The 18,523-nt window shown below is 37.2% G+C and overlaps 1 protein-coding gene across 1 annotated transcript; it reads left to right on the forward strand.

Moving 5' to 3' along the window:
* Window positions 1-5,901: 5,901 nt before the first annotated feature.
* Window positions 5,902-7,513, forward strand: LOC148861231 (F-box family protein). Its single transcript, XM_088982199.1, has one exon. The coding sequence runs from the start codon at window positions 6,318-6,320 to the stop codon at window positions 7,422-7,424; it is 1,107 nt and encodes a 368-aa protein (XP_088838325.1). The 5' UTR covers window positions 5,902-6,317; the 3' UTR covers window positions 7,425-7,513.
* The last annotated feature ends 11,010 nt before the right edge of the window (window positions 7,514-18,523 follow it).

The following is an 18,523-nucleotide window of genomic DNA, read 5'->3' on the forward strand; positions in this document are numbered from 1 at the left end:
GTACATATTTGATTCATGTTCCTTTGGTATGTTTCTATGTAATACCCTTAAACTAGACACTTAATGAGACTCGTGTTAGTTTAGAATGTTCACAGTCAGTGGGTCGGTCTGGGGAGACCTATCCTGATAAGGCTGACACTGTGGTGCCACCAAGTCGGTTGGGGTGGCTTGTCTCAGCTGCCGGGGTGAGACCCTAGGCACATACAGTGTAGGATTAATTGAATCTTTGAATTGGACCAGATTTTCAGTATTGCCCTGGACCTTGGAGATTGATGGGCAAAACTGGAAAATTACACCTGACCCCTAGACTCAATTATGATATTGCACTGGGTGTCGGATTAGGCTGTCTTTGATGTACCAATCAGTGAGATCCTTAGCGGGGGTCAAAACCTGGGTATGTTGGGGCAGTCTGAGAATTCCTCTGAGTGGGTGATCATAGTGATAGGATCAGTCTCTTTGTTGGACAAAGGTAATGATTAGGGATGCATTCTCATGAATGGAAACCAAGACTGCCAGTAGCCGATTTCAATCGTTGAGATTTGTTTTGCAAAATATATTTTATATGAGATATCAAAGTATATATATATATATATATATATATATATATATATATATTACGGTTTACAAAATGTTTGCAAGAAGGTTTTAATTCCCGGGATCCATATAAGCAGAGAATGCAACACTGTTCCTTGTAGCCGAGGGAGAGATCATCTCTTGTCGGGCAGTGTTTGATCATTATGGGCTGAGAGGTTAAGTGTAAGACCATTGAGAATAATGCCTGATGGGCTAATCTTGCATCTGCCCACAGTCCCTGGGTATTATAAGGTGGCTTGGCCCAGGGACCACTTAGGGTAAGTGTTGGGCCCATAGAGCCCATATGATGGGTTTCAGGGGTGCACTGTCCATAATAGTGTATTCGACCAGGCCTTGTAACAAAGGCTGGGCTGAACCCATGTGGCTGATGTGTAGATCAATTTTTGGGTCCTACGCCATACAAGGAAGCCCAACTGGGCAGCAGTTAGGAAGGCTAAGTTAGCACATGACCTTAATGAGCCTAAAGCCCTTTCGAACTGGGTTGTTTTAATTAGTTAAATATGGGAAGAATTATGGGATGGATTAGTAGATAGGATAGGGTCTTAACTCTATCCACTTAGAGAGTCCAGATCTAAATGTGATTTAGATCTGGAAACCTCCTAATGAGATTAGGAGAAGGTTGATCTAATATGCAGATAAGATAAGGGTTTATCCTTATCACCTAAAGGGATGTCTGATTCAAATATGATTTGGATCAGCAACTCCTAATGTGATTAGGAGCTGATCCTTTAAGGTTACAAAAGAAGGAAGGGGCGGCAGCTTTTAGATTATCACAAGATCATCAGATCACTACAAGTCTTTAGAGTTGAAATCACATAAGAGAGAATTCAGCATACCTGCGAAAATACTCTCTTGTCGCCGCCTCACCTGCCAGTTCAACCTCCTCTTTAGTGGGAGAAATCAAGATTCGATCTTGATATCAGTTCCTTGTGAAGGGACTGATAGGAAGCTGTGCTCACGTGCCATCCTGTTATTTCTTGCGAAGGAATAGGTTCTTGGAGAAGAACACTACTGATTCTGCTCCATCCTACACTGCGTCATCTTCAGTGGGAGCAGTCTTGGATCCTTCCTTGGGCATGAACACCTTCGTTGGGAGATACTATTTCTCCATATCAGGTATAATCCTCTCCTACTGCTTTTGTTCCGATCTGGTTCAGTTTATGGTTCAAGATTGATCCTTGAAAATATGATTTTCTAAATAGGGAATGCGATTCCTAGTTGAATGGAGAGAATTTTTTTTTGAAATTCGCCCACCTTATTCTGCAAGATTTGGGCATCCATACGATGGAGCTCTCATCCCTTCGTTAACATATTTTAGTCTTCTAATCATACCCATCTCTCTCTCTCTCTCACTCACTCACTCTCTCCCTCAAATCAATACTTGGACCTGAAATGGGACACGATTGTACATAGGGTTGAGGTGGTCAGTAAAACCAGTCAATTTGTCCTTATGTTTAGCTTCTATAGGTAGTCTCCATGATGAGAATTGTGTAATGGTATATTTACAGATACCACATGTATACCATTTATACTATTGTTTTTCATCTGTCATTTTCTCCTTATTCTCCCTAATAAAACCTTCAATATCTTAATATTCAATCAAAAGTAAACCACAAAATAGGCAAAACGAATTAGCAATACTCAAAAGACTAAGAAAGCAGGGGAGCCTAAATATTTTATAAAATTTACCTTGGCTATGGGGCCTACTTTGATCCTTCTCCACCTTTTCATGGATACCATCAAGCAAGGAAATGAAAAATTCATGGGCATCTTGTTGTTCATAACTTGCTTGATTTGTTGCATGTTTCCACCAACTACAAGAAACCACAGTTTTCAACAATAAAATAACTACCACTTGAGACTCTTGCCAAAGGTCCATAAGCTTTGTTGTTCAAAAGAAACCAGTTCAATAGTTCAACCTGTAGGATTATAATGTCACAATTGGCTTTTTTAGTAGTTAAATGAAGCTTTCTAAGAAAACTAGCAGTTCAGCCTCCTTCGTCCAAAAATGTATTCTATAGATGCAAGATACCAACATTGCTAGAAAATTGCTACTCACGTTTCATAAAAAAAATGGGACACATTTAGATCAAACTTGATTACTTAGGAATTGGAATGGTAGTGGAAGTGGCTTTTGTCAAATTATTGTGAAGAGGATAGGAGGTTCTAATGATGGTGAATGAACATAGAAGCAAAAAAAAAAAACACTTTGTAGGAAATTGCTACTTTTTATGAAACATGGGAGGTTCTTAGAAAGCCCACCCTTTCAACTAATGTTATGCATTTGTATTCTTAATAATATAAAAGATTTTTATTAAAAATAAAGAAAAAACGAGATACCCCTTCCTCTTCATCCTCCTCCTCCTAACCCCCCTCCTCTTAAGGAGGCTTATGCCTCCTTGTGTTCGGGAGGTTTACACCTATTGCATTCTGAACTACGCCTCACACCTCTAGGTAGTGGAATCCCTCGTGTTACACCTCCACATTTTAAAATATTGGATGTAACAACATAGACTAAGGAATCAATCTTGGATTCTCCTCACTATCACTTGACAACATTCTCTGTCTCTTGCAGGTTTCCCTTTGAGAAACCTCACTGTGCAGGATAAGTTATATCATTGTATTCCAACCCATCAAAAGTTTTGTAATCCAAATTAACAAGTAGAATCTACAAAGAAACATCAGTATATAAAACATGTATCCCAGAGATAAATCAATGTATGTGTAGTATTGAAGAATGGTTTACAAACATACCAAATATACTTTTCATCAAAATAGTCAGAGAACTAGCAATATAATGTTTCAGGACTGAACTCTTGAAGCCTATATAACTTCATATATTGTTATTGAAATATTCATTGATATTAATTAAAGAAACTAGAACATCAATACACTATACTTTGAGAAAGCCAAATTAAAATCCACTTCCATCATTTCTACTTGTTTTTGTTGGAGATTTTGAAGTTATCTGTAGGTCTTTGCATCTTGGTCCAGCGAGTTTGTTGTATTGGAGTAGATGCTGTTGAAGGAGTTCATGTGCAAACCCAAATAGCCACCTTTGTAAGGTTTCTCAAGAATGTTGTTGTGTAGTTTCTTGTAGGGAAGAAGGCTTCAATAAGATCTGTTAGATCCAACTGAGGCTGGGAAATGGCTCCATCAAACCAGTCTTCGCATAAGATGAAATTAACAATAAATTCAGTCAATAAAAGTACTAAGAATGTAGAAGATATCATCTAGACAACGTAGATAATGAAGCCTTGGACGTGAGCGGATAGGGAAGTTATCCTGGAAAGATCCCTTCCCCTGTTTCAATCATCGCCACTTGCAGCCTCGGATCTAAACACAGCGGGTGGAGCGACATTCTTAATACACAATAGCAACGACAACTAGGCGGGAGCGGTGGCATCACCAATATCTACTTCGACAGATTGCCCTATTTCATAGTTCTCCATCTCTAGCTCATTAACTATGGAGGAGAGAAACAACACTAAACTCGAATGGTCGTAGCAAGGTATCAAAACTGGATTCAATGTGTCTTTTAAGTGTTAGAATACGACCATTATTCGTAAGCTCTTGTTGCTGAATCTATTAATGGGGAGATCCGATCTTGGAGCAGTACATCAATGAAACACGTTGAGAAAAACTTCAAAAAAAAGAGCAAAAATCAAAATATCAGGAAGAAGGATTCTTCACTAAATAATTAAAGAGAAAATTTAATAAAAAATTTGTCTTAGCCTTCTCCTAGCTACACTTTATATAAGCATACATCCTTATGGCTCATATAAGAAAATTTTCTAATTTATAAAAACACTCTATAATAGAATCCTACTAAAACTCCTCAAAAAAGAAAGTCTTAATTGAGCAATCCTAATATAAGAAAACACTCCATAATAGAATCCTACCAAAACTCTTCAAAAAGAAAGTCCTAATTGAATACAAATTCAAAATATCGCTATAACACTAACTTGGTAATTGTGAACTAAGATAGAAACTTTGTGATGGCACCAACTTGGTAAAAATGGACTAAGATAGAAATTCTGTGATGATGCTATATCGGTAAATATTTACTAAGTTGGGTCGGTGGCACCATCTCTACTTCTTATGTGTTTTAGAATGGTCCCAACTTGCATAAAACTTATTAGCTTCATTTTGTGCTGCATCATCCTCTCCCTATATGTACTAAGATGGGTTTTTGAAAATCAACTTTGTAAATGTTTACTCAATTGGTCCGAATCCCGTATTGCATCATCCTCCCCAGGTTGAAGAGAATTCGTCCTCAGATTCATGATACTATGTGAGAGTCCTCCAACATTATGTATTGTGCTTCGTTTGTGCTTCTATGTTTCCAACTTTCTAATAGACAATTGATGGTGTAATCCTCCAATACAAATTGGAATGTCTTCATTGCATTTCTTAACTTTTGAAACACAATTAATTGTTGATTTTCAAATAATTTAATTCTCCCTTTATTGACCATTCTGAACTTTGCAAAAATGATTGCCAATATGGATCCTCATAGACTTGTATGAAGACAATGCTATCAAACCCTCTAGAATGATAAATATTGTCTCCATTTTCTTAAAAATCATGATAAAGGATAACATGCATTAGGATTAGACATTAGACTTGGGTCCTCAGGTTAATCAATCAACCATTCAACCCACAATGAAAATTGACATAAATATACATGTAACTATGTATTTATACATACATACATGCAAATACATGTCTCTCTCTCTCTATATATATATGTAATTGGGTTAGGTTCAGGCTAATCAAGGGCTAGGCTCTATCCAATCTAAAAAACCCAAACTTTTAGACTTAGGCCTAACATGAGGACTGAAAATCTAAGCCCATGCCAGGTTAAAATTATAAATCGGGTTGGTCTGGACTTAGATTGAGCCCATCCATGTTGCATCCCTAATATCTATGCATTCCCAAAATGCATTTCTATACACTTTATTTTTTCTGCAGCCATCATTATACATCTTTTAAAATCGCATCCTTAATACATGGGCTTTGGATACATAGAAATCTTGGCTTCACGTGGACCAAAATTTAAGTCCATTATTTTCCTCACTCTAGCGCGGTCCATACCATGCCTGAATACGTAACCTAGGCCCAAGCTCGAAATATTCGAAGCGGGCCAGGCCGGGCCGAAAATGATCATCCCTGTCGGGTTCCTCTGGTCTGGTCCACTTTTCTTGCACGTGCAAGTACACACCCCGCTTCAGTGGCTGTCTTGCGTGCAGCGCAGAGGAAAATAAACAAAACGGACTCGGAGTCTCGGACTGGTTCTTTATCTACGATTCACGTGCCTGTGCCTCTGTATTCGTATCGCGGATAACTTCTACGCTTTACAGACTAGTCCTTCATTTCTCCAGTTCTCCTCCTCTCCCTCGCAAGTTATTTGATCATCTGATCCTTCAATCTCTTTGTTTTCTCGTCAGCAGATTCTAATCGCGTATATCATCGGATGTTCGAATAACGATATCAGTCGTCTTTGTTTTTTCTTCGTTTTAATGATAACAATTAATTAGGTTTCATCCGTTAATGACGAATTCTAAGTCCTCTGACGAAGATTCTGTTCTTGCAAATTCGAGAAAGGGTTTCTTTTCAAAAATCAATCTCCAAAGCTTATCTGGTAAGTATAACTCAAACACCCTTTGAATTCTCATAAACGGATATCCAATTTCTTCTCTTTTCCTTTTGCAAAGTAAGTTATGAGTTTGTCCGATTTGGAAAATGGTTTCTTCCCTGAGGAAGTGGTTCTTCAAATCCTTGCTAGATTGCCAATCAAATCCCTATTTAGATGCAAATCCGTTTGTAAGCTTTGGTATAGATTACCTTCTAACAAGTATTTCATTCAACTCTATAACGAAGTATCATCTAAGAATCCAATGGTCGTAGTTGAGCTCATAAAATCCTTTTATGTCAAATCCAGTTTTATCTGTGTAGACAGACTCAGAGGTGTTTCTGAGTTCTCTCTGGATTTCTTGAATGATAGAGTGAAAGTCAGAGCTTCTTGTAATGGCTTGTTATGTTGTGCTAGCGTGCCAAACAAGGGTGTTTATTATGTTTGTAATCCACTGACCCGGGAATTCAAGTTGCTACCCAGGACTAGAGAAAGGCCGATGACTCGATTTCATCCTGATGATGAGGCTACCCTTGTTGGATTAGCGTTCAATGTATCTAATCAGAAATTTAATGTTGTTTTAGCGGGGTTTTACCGGCCATTTGGACATAGGCCACTTGATTCTTTCGTTTGCGTGGTTTTTGATTCGGAAACCAATACTTGGAGGAAGTCTGTCTCGTCTCGAAGCGATGAATTTACACATATGAACAGGAATCAAGTTGTGTTCGCCAATGGGTCATTGCACTGGTTGACATACAGTTGTTTGTATATCCTTGTGTTTGATTTGGATAATGAGGTTTGGAGGAAGATTTCACTGCCAGGTGAGGTAATTGCTCGGTCTGGAAACAGGGTTCATTTGTTGGAGTTGGATGGATCTGTGTCCATAATTCAGATTTCAGAGGCTTGGATGAATATATGGGCGTTGAAGAATTATGAAAGAGAGGAATGGTGTACAGTGGACAAAGTGAGCCTTAGGTGTATTAGAGGACTTGTCCCAAGTGTTTTCCCCATAAGTCAGACTAGTGAATTTGTGTTCTTAGCAACCCAAAGACAGATCTTGGTGTACCATCGAAATAGTCGAGTTTGGAAGGAGATGTATTCTGTGAAGAACACTTTCTCCTACCCTTTGTGGTTCTCTGCACATGCTTTTCGAAGCACACTTTTCTCTTGTCATCAAGGCCTGGATTATTCTTGAGAAGTTTGTTTTAGCTTTGTTTGGAAGACATTGTAAATAGCTTTTGTGACCAATACTGTAAATTTCAATATTTATGCTTCTTGATCTTATCCACTAATGTTTATGAGGTTTATGACCTTTTGATATTTACCTTTTTTCTTGGATCTTTTCTTTGATAATGATAACCAAACACTACAATTCAAGTATTCACTTCTGTACATTTGTCTTGACCCCGAGGATCTTGTTTTCTGATTGTTTACATACTCATGGAATAGGTTGGGGGGGGGGGGTTGTGGACGGATGGAGGGACTGGGATGGTCTAGAACTAGTAAAAAACTACTTAGGAGTAGAAATCCTTAATTGTTTGGGTAACACTTCGGCTGTTTAACTGCATATGGTTATGTATGTCTCAATGTTGGTTGATTGAACCTTGCCATCTTTTGGGTCTACCATATAAAATGTTGTGTTGAAGGTATGCCCTATTTGATTAATTTAGTTATATAATTTCTTGACTCTGTTTATCAATATCATTGGTATTCAGTATTCTTACTGCTTTAGAGAATGATAGTACAAGTGGTTATTGAGTTCTCTTTTTTCTTACTGCATTAGAACACAAGCTCTCCCCTCCCTCTTCATGCACTTGCATGTGCTCCTTTATACTGCTTTTTGGTTTTAGATTTTCCATTAATCTACTTGATGGTTCCCTACATTTTCCATATGTAGTTGATGGGGTCTCATGATTGATTCTTTTTGAGTTTTTTTTTTCCTTCTTGGTTTAGTTTAATTGTTTCAATACCTTCATTGTATTTGCTTTTTTTTTCATTTGAGATCACCCTTTGCTTATTGAGGTAAAAATGAAGCATTGGTCCATATTTTCTCTCTTTTACATTGTTACATGTATGTTATTTCCTTTTCAATCAGCAAAAGCTCAGAATTATTAATTTTTGGTAGAAGTCAAGATGATTGTTAGTTGTACACAAGGTTCAAAATAGCGATATACCCTGGTGCAGTGGATAGGGTGTATCAGTACTTTGAAGTTTGAACCTAACGTTAACCTTTTTTCTTAGATATATTTTAGTAGTCGTACAAGACTACAAATTTGAACAGTAAATAAAAGAAAATTAGAAGAGAAGAGAAGAGAAGAAGAAGAGAGATGGAGAAGAGGAACTCACAGAAGGGTTTTAGGAGAAGAGAATGGTTGGTTGTCTTAAAACAACCGCCCCACCCTTTGAATTTATATGCATAGTTTCCTAATTGTAAAAGAACTTTAATGCTTACATGGCAAGATAAGATAATTAAAAACTAATCTTAGATAAGATAGAATAGGATTAAAACTAATCCTACTAGGAAAGCTAATCTTAATCAATGACTTAATTAAATCTAAGTACAACTTAGGTTGTCACACGAGTACACTAATGTGGGGCCCACACTTTCCTACATTCCCCTCAAGTTGGAAGTAGATGTTTGTCATTCCCAACTTGTATAGGTCTTCTAACTTCTTTCTTGAAACAGCCTTGGTGAGAAGGTCTGCAAGTTGCATGTCAGAGGTAATGTAGGGGAGGCATACTTCTTGAGATGTAACCCTTTCTCTAATAAAATGCCGGTCCACTTCAATATGCTTAGTGTTGTCATGCTATACTGGATTATGCACTATATTAATGGCAGCCTGGTTATCATAGTACAACATTAGGGGTTTCTCATAAGTAATACACAATTCCTCAAGTAATGATCTTAACCATAGAATCCCAGCCACACCATTTTCCATGGACATATATTCAGCTTCAGCATTGGGACGAGAGACAACACTTTGTTTCTTACTCTTCTAGGAGACCAGATTACCCCCTATAAAGGCACAATATCAAGAGGTAGATCTTCGATCATCAACACACCCAACCCAATCAGCATCTGTATAGACTTTTATCTTCATGTGGTCATTTTTCTTGAACAAAATGCCTCTGCCTGGGGACCTCTTCAGATATGCTAATATCCTCTCAACTGCAAGGAGATGAGTAGTTCTGAGAGAGCGCATATACTGACTTATTACACTGATTGCATAACTGATGTTAGGTCGTGTGAGGCAAAGATAGAGAAATTTTCCAACTAACCATTGGAACATAGCTTTATTTTCAAGAGATTCTCCACCATTTGCACTAATCCTGTGGTTCTGTTCAATAGGTGTGTCCGTAGGCTTAACTCTCAACTTTCTTGTTTCTTCTAGCAGATCAAGGACATACTTTCGTTAAGAGACAAAAATCCCATGCTTAGATATAGCTATCTCAATGCCCAAAAAATATCGTGGTTCCCCTAGATCTTTCACCTTAAACTCTTGATGAAGAAGTTGCTTAAGAGACTCAATTTCACTAGTATCACTCCCTGTTACTACAATATTGTCCACATACATAGCAAGCAAAGTTACAAAAGAATCCACTCTCTTAATAACAAGGTGTGGTCTGACTGGGCCTGCACATATCGGAACCTATCAAAGTCTCGTCTGAATTTGTCAAACCAAGCTCTGGGGGACTGTTTTAGTCCATATAAAGCTTTGTTCAACCAGCAAACATTTTTTTTTTGTCTCTGTACCATAAAATTCAGTAGGCAACTGCATGTAAACTTCTTTCTGCAAGTCTCCATTGAGAAAGGCGTTTTTAACATCCATTTGATACAACGACCAAGAGTAACTGGTTGCAAGAGATAATAGGACTCTAATAGTGGTCATCTTTGCTACCAGTACAAAAGTTTCTAAGTAGTCAATACCATATGTTTGAGTAAATCCTTTTGCAACTAACCGGGCCTTAGACCTTTCAACAGAACCATCAGCATTATGTTTCACAGTGAATACCCATCTACATCCAACCAGTTTCATTACCTTTAGGCTGATCAACTATCTCCCAAGTATTGTTTCTGATGAGGGCATCCATCTCTGCTTTTATTGCATCTTTCTATTCTGGTACTTCCAATGCTTCTTATATTGTTCTGGGAATGGGAATATTAGCAATGGATGCGAGAAAATACTTATAGGAGGGAGACAAATGATCATAGGACAAGAACTGAGAAATGTTGTGAGCTGTGGATGTGGTACAATGACGCTTGCCCTTACGAACTGCTATGGGAAGATCAAGATCATCTAATGAAGGTGAAGGCTCCATGGTGGGATATCTCTCATCTGTAGTATCTATGGTATCTGGATCTGGAACTAGATCTGTAGAGGAGGTTGGGACTGGCCTGCACTACTGATGTCCGAAATCAACTTATCTCCATTGTCTGTGATAGACTCTCACATCCTTGCACCTTTGACAACCTTCCCCATTACACCATTCTTCACTTAATGGGATTGGTAAAGGAAATTCTGATGAGTTGCTCCCAGCCTCACTATTCTCCCCCTGAGGAGAAACCCTTGGATAATAGGGTTTATCCTCAAAGAAGGTGACATCCATTAAAACAAATATCTTTCTAGAAGTGGGTTCATAACAACAATATCCCTTTTGAATTTGGGCATAATCAAGGAAAATACATTTGGAGGCCTTAGGATCAAATTTGGAACGATGGGGACCAAGGGTTTGAATGAAGCAAGTGCACCCAATGGTTTTGAGTGGAATGGTAAACAATTCTTTATCAAGGTATAAAAAGATAAATGGAGGTTTCATATCAAGAACCCGTTCGGGAATCCGATTGATGAGATAAACTGCTGTAAGAACAACATCCCCCCAAAAACGTATAAGCACATTTGAAGTAAACATAATGCCTCTGGCTACATCTAATGTGTTTATTCTTTCTTTCAGTAACCCCATTCTGTTGTGGTGTATGTGGGCAGGTACTCTGATGGACAACCCCATGTTCAAGCATGTAGGAGGCCAATGGGTTTGCAAAATATTCTTTTGCATTATCAAATCTAAAAATTTTAATTTTAACCCCAAGTTGGGTTAAAATCATTTGATGAAAGATCCAGGTTAATGCAGGAACCTCATCTCGAGAACGCAGATGAACCCAAGAAAACCGAGTATAATCATCAACAAATAATAGGAAATATCTGTACCCTCTCATGGCTGAGGTATGATAGGGTCCCCAAACATTAGTATGCACAATTTCAAAAGGAATATTGCTTCTGCTATTACTTAATGAATAAGTTGTCCTGCAATGTTTTGCAAGGTCACAACTTTCACACTTCAAACTAGACAATCTGAATAGATTCAAATAAACTAGGAAACAAACTCTTCAAGGTCTGAAAGGATAAATGACCCAGCCTATTATGCCAAAGCATCACCTGATCAACAGACTGAGAAACAAACAATTCTGTTTGTTTTTTTTTTTTGTAATGCTACTAACTTAGAGCAAGTTAGTATTAAGTTTAGGAACATGCAAGACGAAGGATATGGAAAAGGCATCAGACAACTTGATGTCTCATTTGCTAGAAATAGGAACAAGGGATCCATCAGTAATGGACACTTTGTCTTTACTAGAAGATAAATGATAGGTAGAGAAAAGTGATGGCAAACCAGTCATATGATCAGATGCTCTTGAATCTATTATCCAAGAATGTTCTGCATTACCTGGATACCTTCTAGGGCTGCGAGGATCTCAGCCCTAAGAGTCTCCTTCCCCAATTGGGCCTGAGATCATAGCAATAAGAGCCCCCGCCTCATTCTTGAATACTCCCCCAATCCCAGAAGACCCTGGGTTCCTTATACAACTACCATCAAAATTCAATTTTATGAACCCAGAAGGAGGGGACCACAAAGGACTACAGGTCCTCTTACAGAGGGCAGAGGAGGTTATCTCCTTCCAATTTCTCACCACATCAGCCACAAAATAATCTGAGAACAATTCCATAGTTTTCAACCAATGTGCCACCCTTAATAGGATTAGATTTAATAAGTTTCCAATGGTTCTTTTCTTATTTGAAAATATTCGTGAATTTCTTTCTTCCCATAGAGACCAACACACTACAACTCAAATGCTTCTCCACATAGTCTTCCCTCTCTTCTTCGACCATCTGAAAAAAGATGGAGGGAACAAACTTTGGACACTCCCAGGGGGAATCCAAACACACCCAAAAAGGGAAAAGACCCACTCCCAAACTGATTTAGCAACTGAACAAGTGACCATAAGGTGGTAACCGGTTTCCCCATCAGCTTTACAAAGAGTACATTTATTAGGAAGTAAACAATAGTTGGGTCTCTTCTTCTCAAGTAGGTCACTTGTGTTATTTCTTTCCAGGAATGTTTCCAAACAAAAACTACCAACCCAAGGAGGAATGGGCCTACTCCAAATTTCTTTAACCGGGAAAAGACAACCCAATGGGATCAGAAGGCTGAGTTAAAGTCACGAAAAGTGAGGCACAAGAGAAAACACCTAAAGAGGAGGGAACCCAAAATCTGGTGTCCTCCTTAATGGGGTCCAAGAAGACATTTTCAAGGATGGCTAACAAAGACAAAATGTGGTCCAAGTCTGTGTCCCTAATTGCCCTTCTCAGCCCTAAGTTCCACTCAAACCCTAAAGGAGAGTCTGAGGGGGTTAAGAAGGAAGAAATGAGTTCATTTTTCAAATCAAAAAGAGCATACAAAGAGGGGAATTGGTCCAGTAGAGGTGAGTCCCCGATCCAAAGTTGTTCCCAAAATTTTATTTTATTACTGGAGTTAAGATCATACCTGATACAAGGGGAGAAAACTGGAAGCAGTTTGTGTATGGCTGACCAAGGAGAAGCGGCTGTAGTCCTTGCCAAGATTCCAGGTTCCCAACCATTGTCTTCCAACCCATGTATACTAGCCACAATCTTTGTCCACAACTTGTCTCTTTCCAACGGAAACCTCCATAGCCATTTCCCCAACAATGCCATGTTCCTCTTCTTAAGATTCCCAATCCCAAGACCTCCTAGCTTTTTACCTCTACTTACCACCTCCCAACTCACCCTATGGTCCCACTTCTCTCCAGGCTCCCACAAGAAATCTCTTATAAGCTTTTCCAAAGTGTTGGAGACCTTTGTGGGGATCTTAAACACAGATAGGAAGTACACAAGAAGATTAGCCAGAGTTGATTTAATCAAAGTGATTCTCCCCCCCAGGGAAAGATAATTTTTCCTCCAAGAAGCAAGTCTTTTCCCAAATCCTCCAACTTTAATGCTTACATGGCAAGATAAGATAATTAAAAACTAATCCTAGATAAGATAGAATAGGATTAAAACTAATCCTAATAGGAAAGCTGATCCTAATCAATGACTTAATTAAATCTAAGTACAACTTAGGCCGTCACACAAGTACACTAATGTGGGGCCCATATTTTCCTACAATTTTTTTTTTTCAGAATTCATGAGAGGGGTGGGAATATTAATGTTTAACATTTAAAACAAACATTTATTGAAGAAAGCCTTAAAAGCAAGTTATCAGTGACCAGTCGTTATGATACGTATCGGCCAATGCGAAATTTTGATCCTTAGTTGTACACTTTTGACAAGGTTAATCCAATTGATGGTGACATGATATGATATCAATATTGATGCTTCATGTTGGAGAACTGATATTGATACTGCATGTTCGAGGGATATTGAGACAGTACAAACTTTGATCTTCATACCATTCTATTACATGTGTTTGTAGAAAATATTGTTGTAGGAAACTGTGTTAATGATAAACCTTTGTTAATTTTCCATAATATAGAAAGATATATGGTATAGATAAATAAAAAGATCGGACTATATTATTATTATAATAGATGTGATAATCTAATTAATACCTATACCTTGGATTTTGGAAATAAAGAGTCATAATCTTGTTTCTCTGTAACAGTATCTTTACCTTGGTATCTCAGATCTTATTTAGGCGGCCAAGTAAAATAGGCTTAATATTTTTAGATTTACTATTTAATTTTCTCCTTACACGGTATGAAATGTTCAGTGTTGGGGCAATCAAGAAACACCGTAGCTTTACTATATATAATTCTGATACTTACCTTGGCTTCACATCCAGACCATAAAAGTTAAATCGCAATATTTTAACAGTATCATATAATGCCAATGCTTGACTTGTAAAGGGTAGTTGTCCAAATATTTAATCTTTAAACCTAATCACTGTGTCGTGACATTTAGAGTACAGCAAAAGAAGCTTCAAGATCTATTTATCAAAAAAAAAAAAAAGTTTCGAAATCTAAATGCTTTTTCATCTTTTTATCCTTTTTGTCTATCTTTGCTTTTGCATGTGCATGGCACATGTCCTTGCACTAATTTAAATAAATAAATAAATAAATAAGCATTGCTGAGGGTATACAAGTTTACTGACTTGAGACTTGTTAATGTAAATCCTATATACCTCACCAGTTCAGAAAAGTGAGCATGACTGAAACAAGGATGCTAAGATGGATTGGCAAGACTAGGAAAGATAACAACGAATGCATCAGGAATGATTTATAAGTAGCCCCACTAGGTGGCAAGGTGGGAAAAGGTTGATTGAGATGATTTTTTCCATGTGCATCGAGGAGTTAGAAGGTGCTAAAAGAGAAATGAATGATCAAAGAAGAATTACGGAAAAACCATCTCAATCATTTAACTATGAAATGATTTAAGGACTTAAAATATGACAGAAGATTTTACTCTTGATACAGTGAAATGGCAAGACTGGAATCATGTAGCTGATCCCAAATGTTTAGAAAAGGTTTTGTCGAGTATTCTCTCTCTCCACATACACACACATTTCCTCTTCGTTTACAAATTAGGAAGCAGACACTTGAGAAAAACCATTAAAACTTGAACTTCCGAATATCATATCTTGTCTAGCCAATCCTAGTAAAGTAATTTCTAGATTGGGAAAAAAGTATATCAGCATTTATATTTTATTTTCATAGCATTGTTGGATACTCTTACTTTTTTACTAGAACTGTGCTTATAAACTAATTTTTCCTGTTATAGAACATCCAAGGATTTAAAATGCAAAAATGTTACACCATCATTTCTAACTTTGCAGTCCTTTGGTGTATATGGCTACAAAAGATTTTCTTTATATGTAAACATATAAAACATGTTATTCAAGAAAGCATAGGCTTTATATCAATGCAATTCAGCATATTGCTTTGGCTTTTCTGTTGAAAGGGAGTGCTATCTCAACTCAAGTGGTGTCGCTCGTGATATCACGAAATTGACCCCTAGGAAAATGACAGAACATCTGGTACTTCATACATAGTAGCATAAAAGTGGTGACCAACGGTTAGTATTCATCAAAATTCACCCCCGGGGGGAATCAAAGTTTTCTGCTGTCATACTTTCCAGCATCATAGATATTGCCGCTGATTTATTTGTTAACATCATTGAACCTGTTTGAGTTCTTTTTTTTTTTTCTTCTTTTAAGCTTCTGATTTTTGTTTTGTGCAATTTTCCTTGTGTTCTGTTTGAGATTCTAGTTTTGTATTTGATCATTTTCTGTGTTTTCTTATGAGTGTAATCTGAACATTAATATTATTTGTATTGTTGTTGTTGATGGCTCCATGCAACGGGGTGTAGCCCACCCTTGGTGTAGGTGGGATTCAATCCTAAGTTTCCGCTACAACCAACTTAAGACCTAAATAGCTAGTCGGCACCAGGGTGTAATCAAAGTCAAGTCGACCGGAGTATGAAGCTGTTTGAGCTCGAGTTCAACTCAAAACAAAGAACTCAGAACTTGACTCGAGTTCAATCAAATTTCTAGTTTCTGATTCAAAATCAAGTCAATACTTGTGAGTTACTAAAGCTTGGCTCCGACTCAAGCCAATTATAAATAAATTGGTATTAGAAATTATATGTAAGTTAAATATTAAGTATATTAAAAATATTAAAAATAAAAATATATTAAAAAATATAGATAAATTAATATTGTAAATACTATAAATAGAAACATATTATGAAAATCAATTATAAATTTATTTATTTAGATTATAAATAAGTTAATGTCAAAACATTAAGATTTATTTATATTATACATATAAATATATTAAAAAATAGTATTTTATTATGAGGCCAATTAAGCTTGTGAGCCACTCAAGTCGGGCATTGGGGAGCTCAATCTCGATTACTTTTGAGACAAATGTGTATTTAGCAAGCCAAACCTAAGTAACTCGTGAATAGGCTCTGGCTCACTTACACCCCTAGTTGGGACCTTGCAAAAATGTTCATTATTTGGTTTTACTAAATATAGACAGATTTTGTTTTGATCTCTTCCTTCCATGGAGCTGCACAACAGTGGTAGCCAGTCGCTCATACCAATACCCCCCAACCTTGGCGGCAGAGGGTTCTGATCCCAAGTCTCCCCTACAAACAGCTGCAGTCTGACAACTTACCAACCGAGCCACCACCAATTGGTTTTTATATATTGGATTTTCATGTGATTTAGAATGCCCTATCTTTGCAATTTCTTTTCCCTATTTCTTGGCTAGTGAGGTGGTGACATTATTTTTTATGTAGTAATGTTCTAGACTTTATCGTTAATTTTGCATTACCAATTTTCTCCTTACAATCTATTTTGAACATGTGGTATTGTAACATTAAGCCCATAAATACATTTACTTCCAGATTTTATATTCTCCTGTACTGTACGTGTATCGTTTCCCTCTCATCATCTCCATGCCCCAAATTTTCAACCATACTACTTTCTGCTTTTTTGTTTTGGGATAGTTTGAATTTATAGAGGGTGGGGATAAATACATTTGGAGGATTAATTTATGAATTCTGAGGAAGAGTGGACTGTAAAAAGACCTTTTTGTTTTTCGTTTTCAAGCCTTTTGTGCAGTATTTGAAGATGAGAGGGCATTGGTCAGGTCAGGTTAATGATTATAGTTTAATTTCAGATAACTCTCTTGATGGGATTGAAACAACCTGGAAAGTGGAAACTGAACCGCTTTTCCCTCTAAATAGAGGTAGATTTGAGCCGAGACGAGCTGAATATCTAGTTATTTGAGTTAAGCTTGGTAAAAAACCATGAGGTTCAAACTGAAGCTCAAGCTCAATCCAAGCTAGAGACTTGAGATCAAGTTCAACCCAACTCAAAATCTCATAAGCTCGATTTGGACTGAGACAAATTTCCTATGAAAAACATTATACATGTACAACTTTTTTAGGCTCACAAGCTTCACGAGTTGAGATTTATTGGACTCGTGCTTGCTTTAAAGTTCAGTTTAGACTGAGTCAAATCAAGCTTTTCATGAATCAAACTCAAATAACTTGTGAGAAGCTCAAATGATCAGGGAGGACATTAACAAAAGAATTCATGTCTAACCTATGACCCACTAACTAGGTAAAATGATTAGGCAGTTCAATTGAGTCACTGGATCATTGACTAAGAATTTTTTATGAATAAACAATTCAGAACTTAAATAGACCCAAACACCTGACCAGATGATGGATTGACCAATCTGACCTCTTGCTTTGTTTGCAAACCATCATTGACCCAAACAGTCAGACCATTTGGCCCAAGAGCTATCTAGGCAACCCGTTAGCAGTCGAACCATCAACTGTTTGACCCATTCAATGATTTTTGGCCTTTTTTTTAATTTTAATTTTTTGTATTTGTACTTTTTATTTTTTATTTTAAAGTTAAAACAGGTAATTCATTCAAACAAAATGGTCAAACTGTTGACCCCAAAACCGGTGGAACGATTCTGGTTCTGGGCCAGTTTTTAAAACCATGGTGTTTAAAACCTGACCGAACTTTTAACCATTATCCCCTTCGAAAGAATTATTAAAAATTAGTTATGACTTATCCTCTAGATACCCTGGTAATGCCTTGGTTTGGAAATCTTATGGAGGTATGTACTATTATTAATACATGTATTATTCAGATTAGTAAATCGTAATAGAAACAGCCATGATAGGCAAACCAACTTTCCATGTTTAACCACCGAAGAAAAACAAACTTCACGATCCAGACAAATTTTACCATTAAAATAAGATAATCATTAAATATTCACTTTAACGAGTCCATCAAGCCGATACCCAACTTTGTGAGTGACTTGACATTTTTTGGAATGAGAAGCTTTTTAAGAACAGATCAATCCCTCCAAGTCTCGTTGATAATATTAATATAGGCTTATTGGGTCAGATCCGACTGTCAATTAAAAATTGGATTGCTTTTGGTTCTATTATCATAAACAATATACGGTTTTGTTTT

Source organism: Nelumbo lutea, chromosome 4, assembly GCF_056320005.1.
Source record: "Nelumbo lutea isolate HS-2025 chromosome 4, American lotus-T2T, whole genome shotgun sequence".
Classification (NCBI taxonomy): Eukaryota; Viridiplantae; Streptophyta; class Magnoliopsida; order Proteales; family Nelumbonaceae; genus Nelumbo; species Nelumbo lutea.

Bases quoted from the DNA above. Each gene is read 5' to 3' on its own strand.
- LOC148861231 (XM_088982199.1), top strand. From the start codon at position 6,318: ATGAGTTTGTCCGATTTGGAAAATGGTTTCTTCCCTGAGGAAGTGGTT.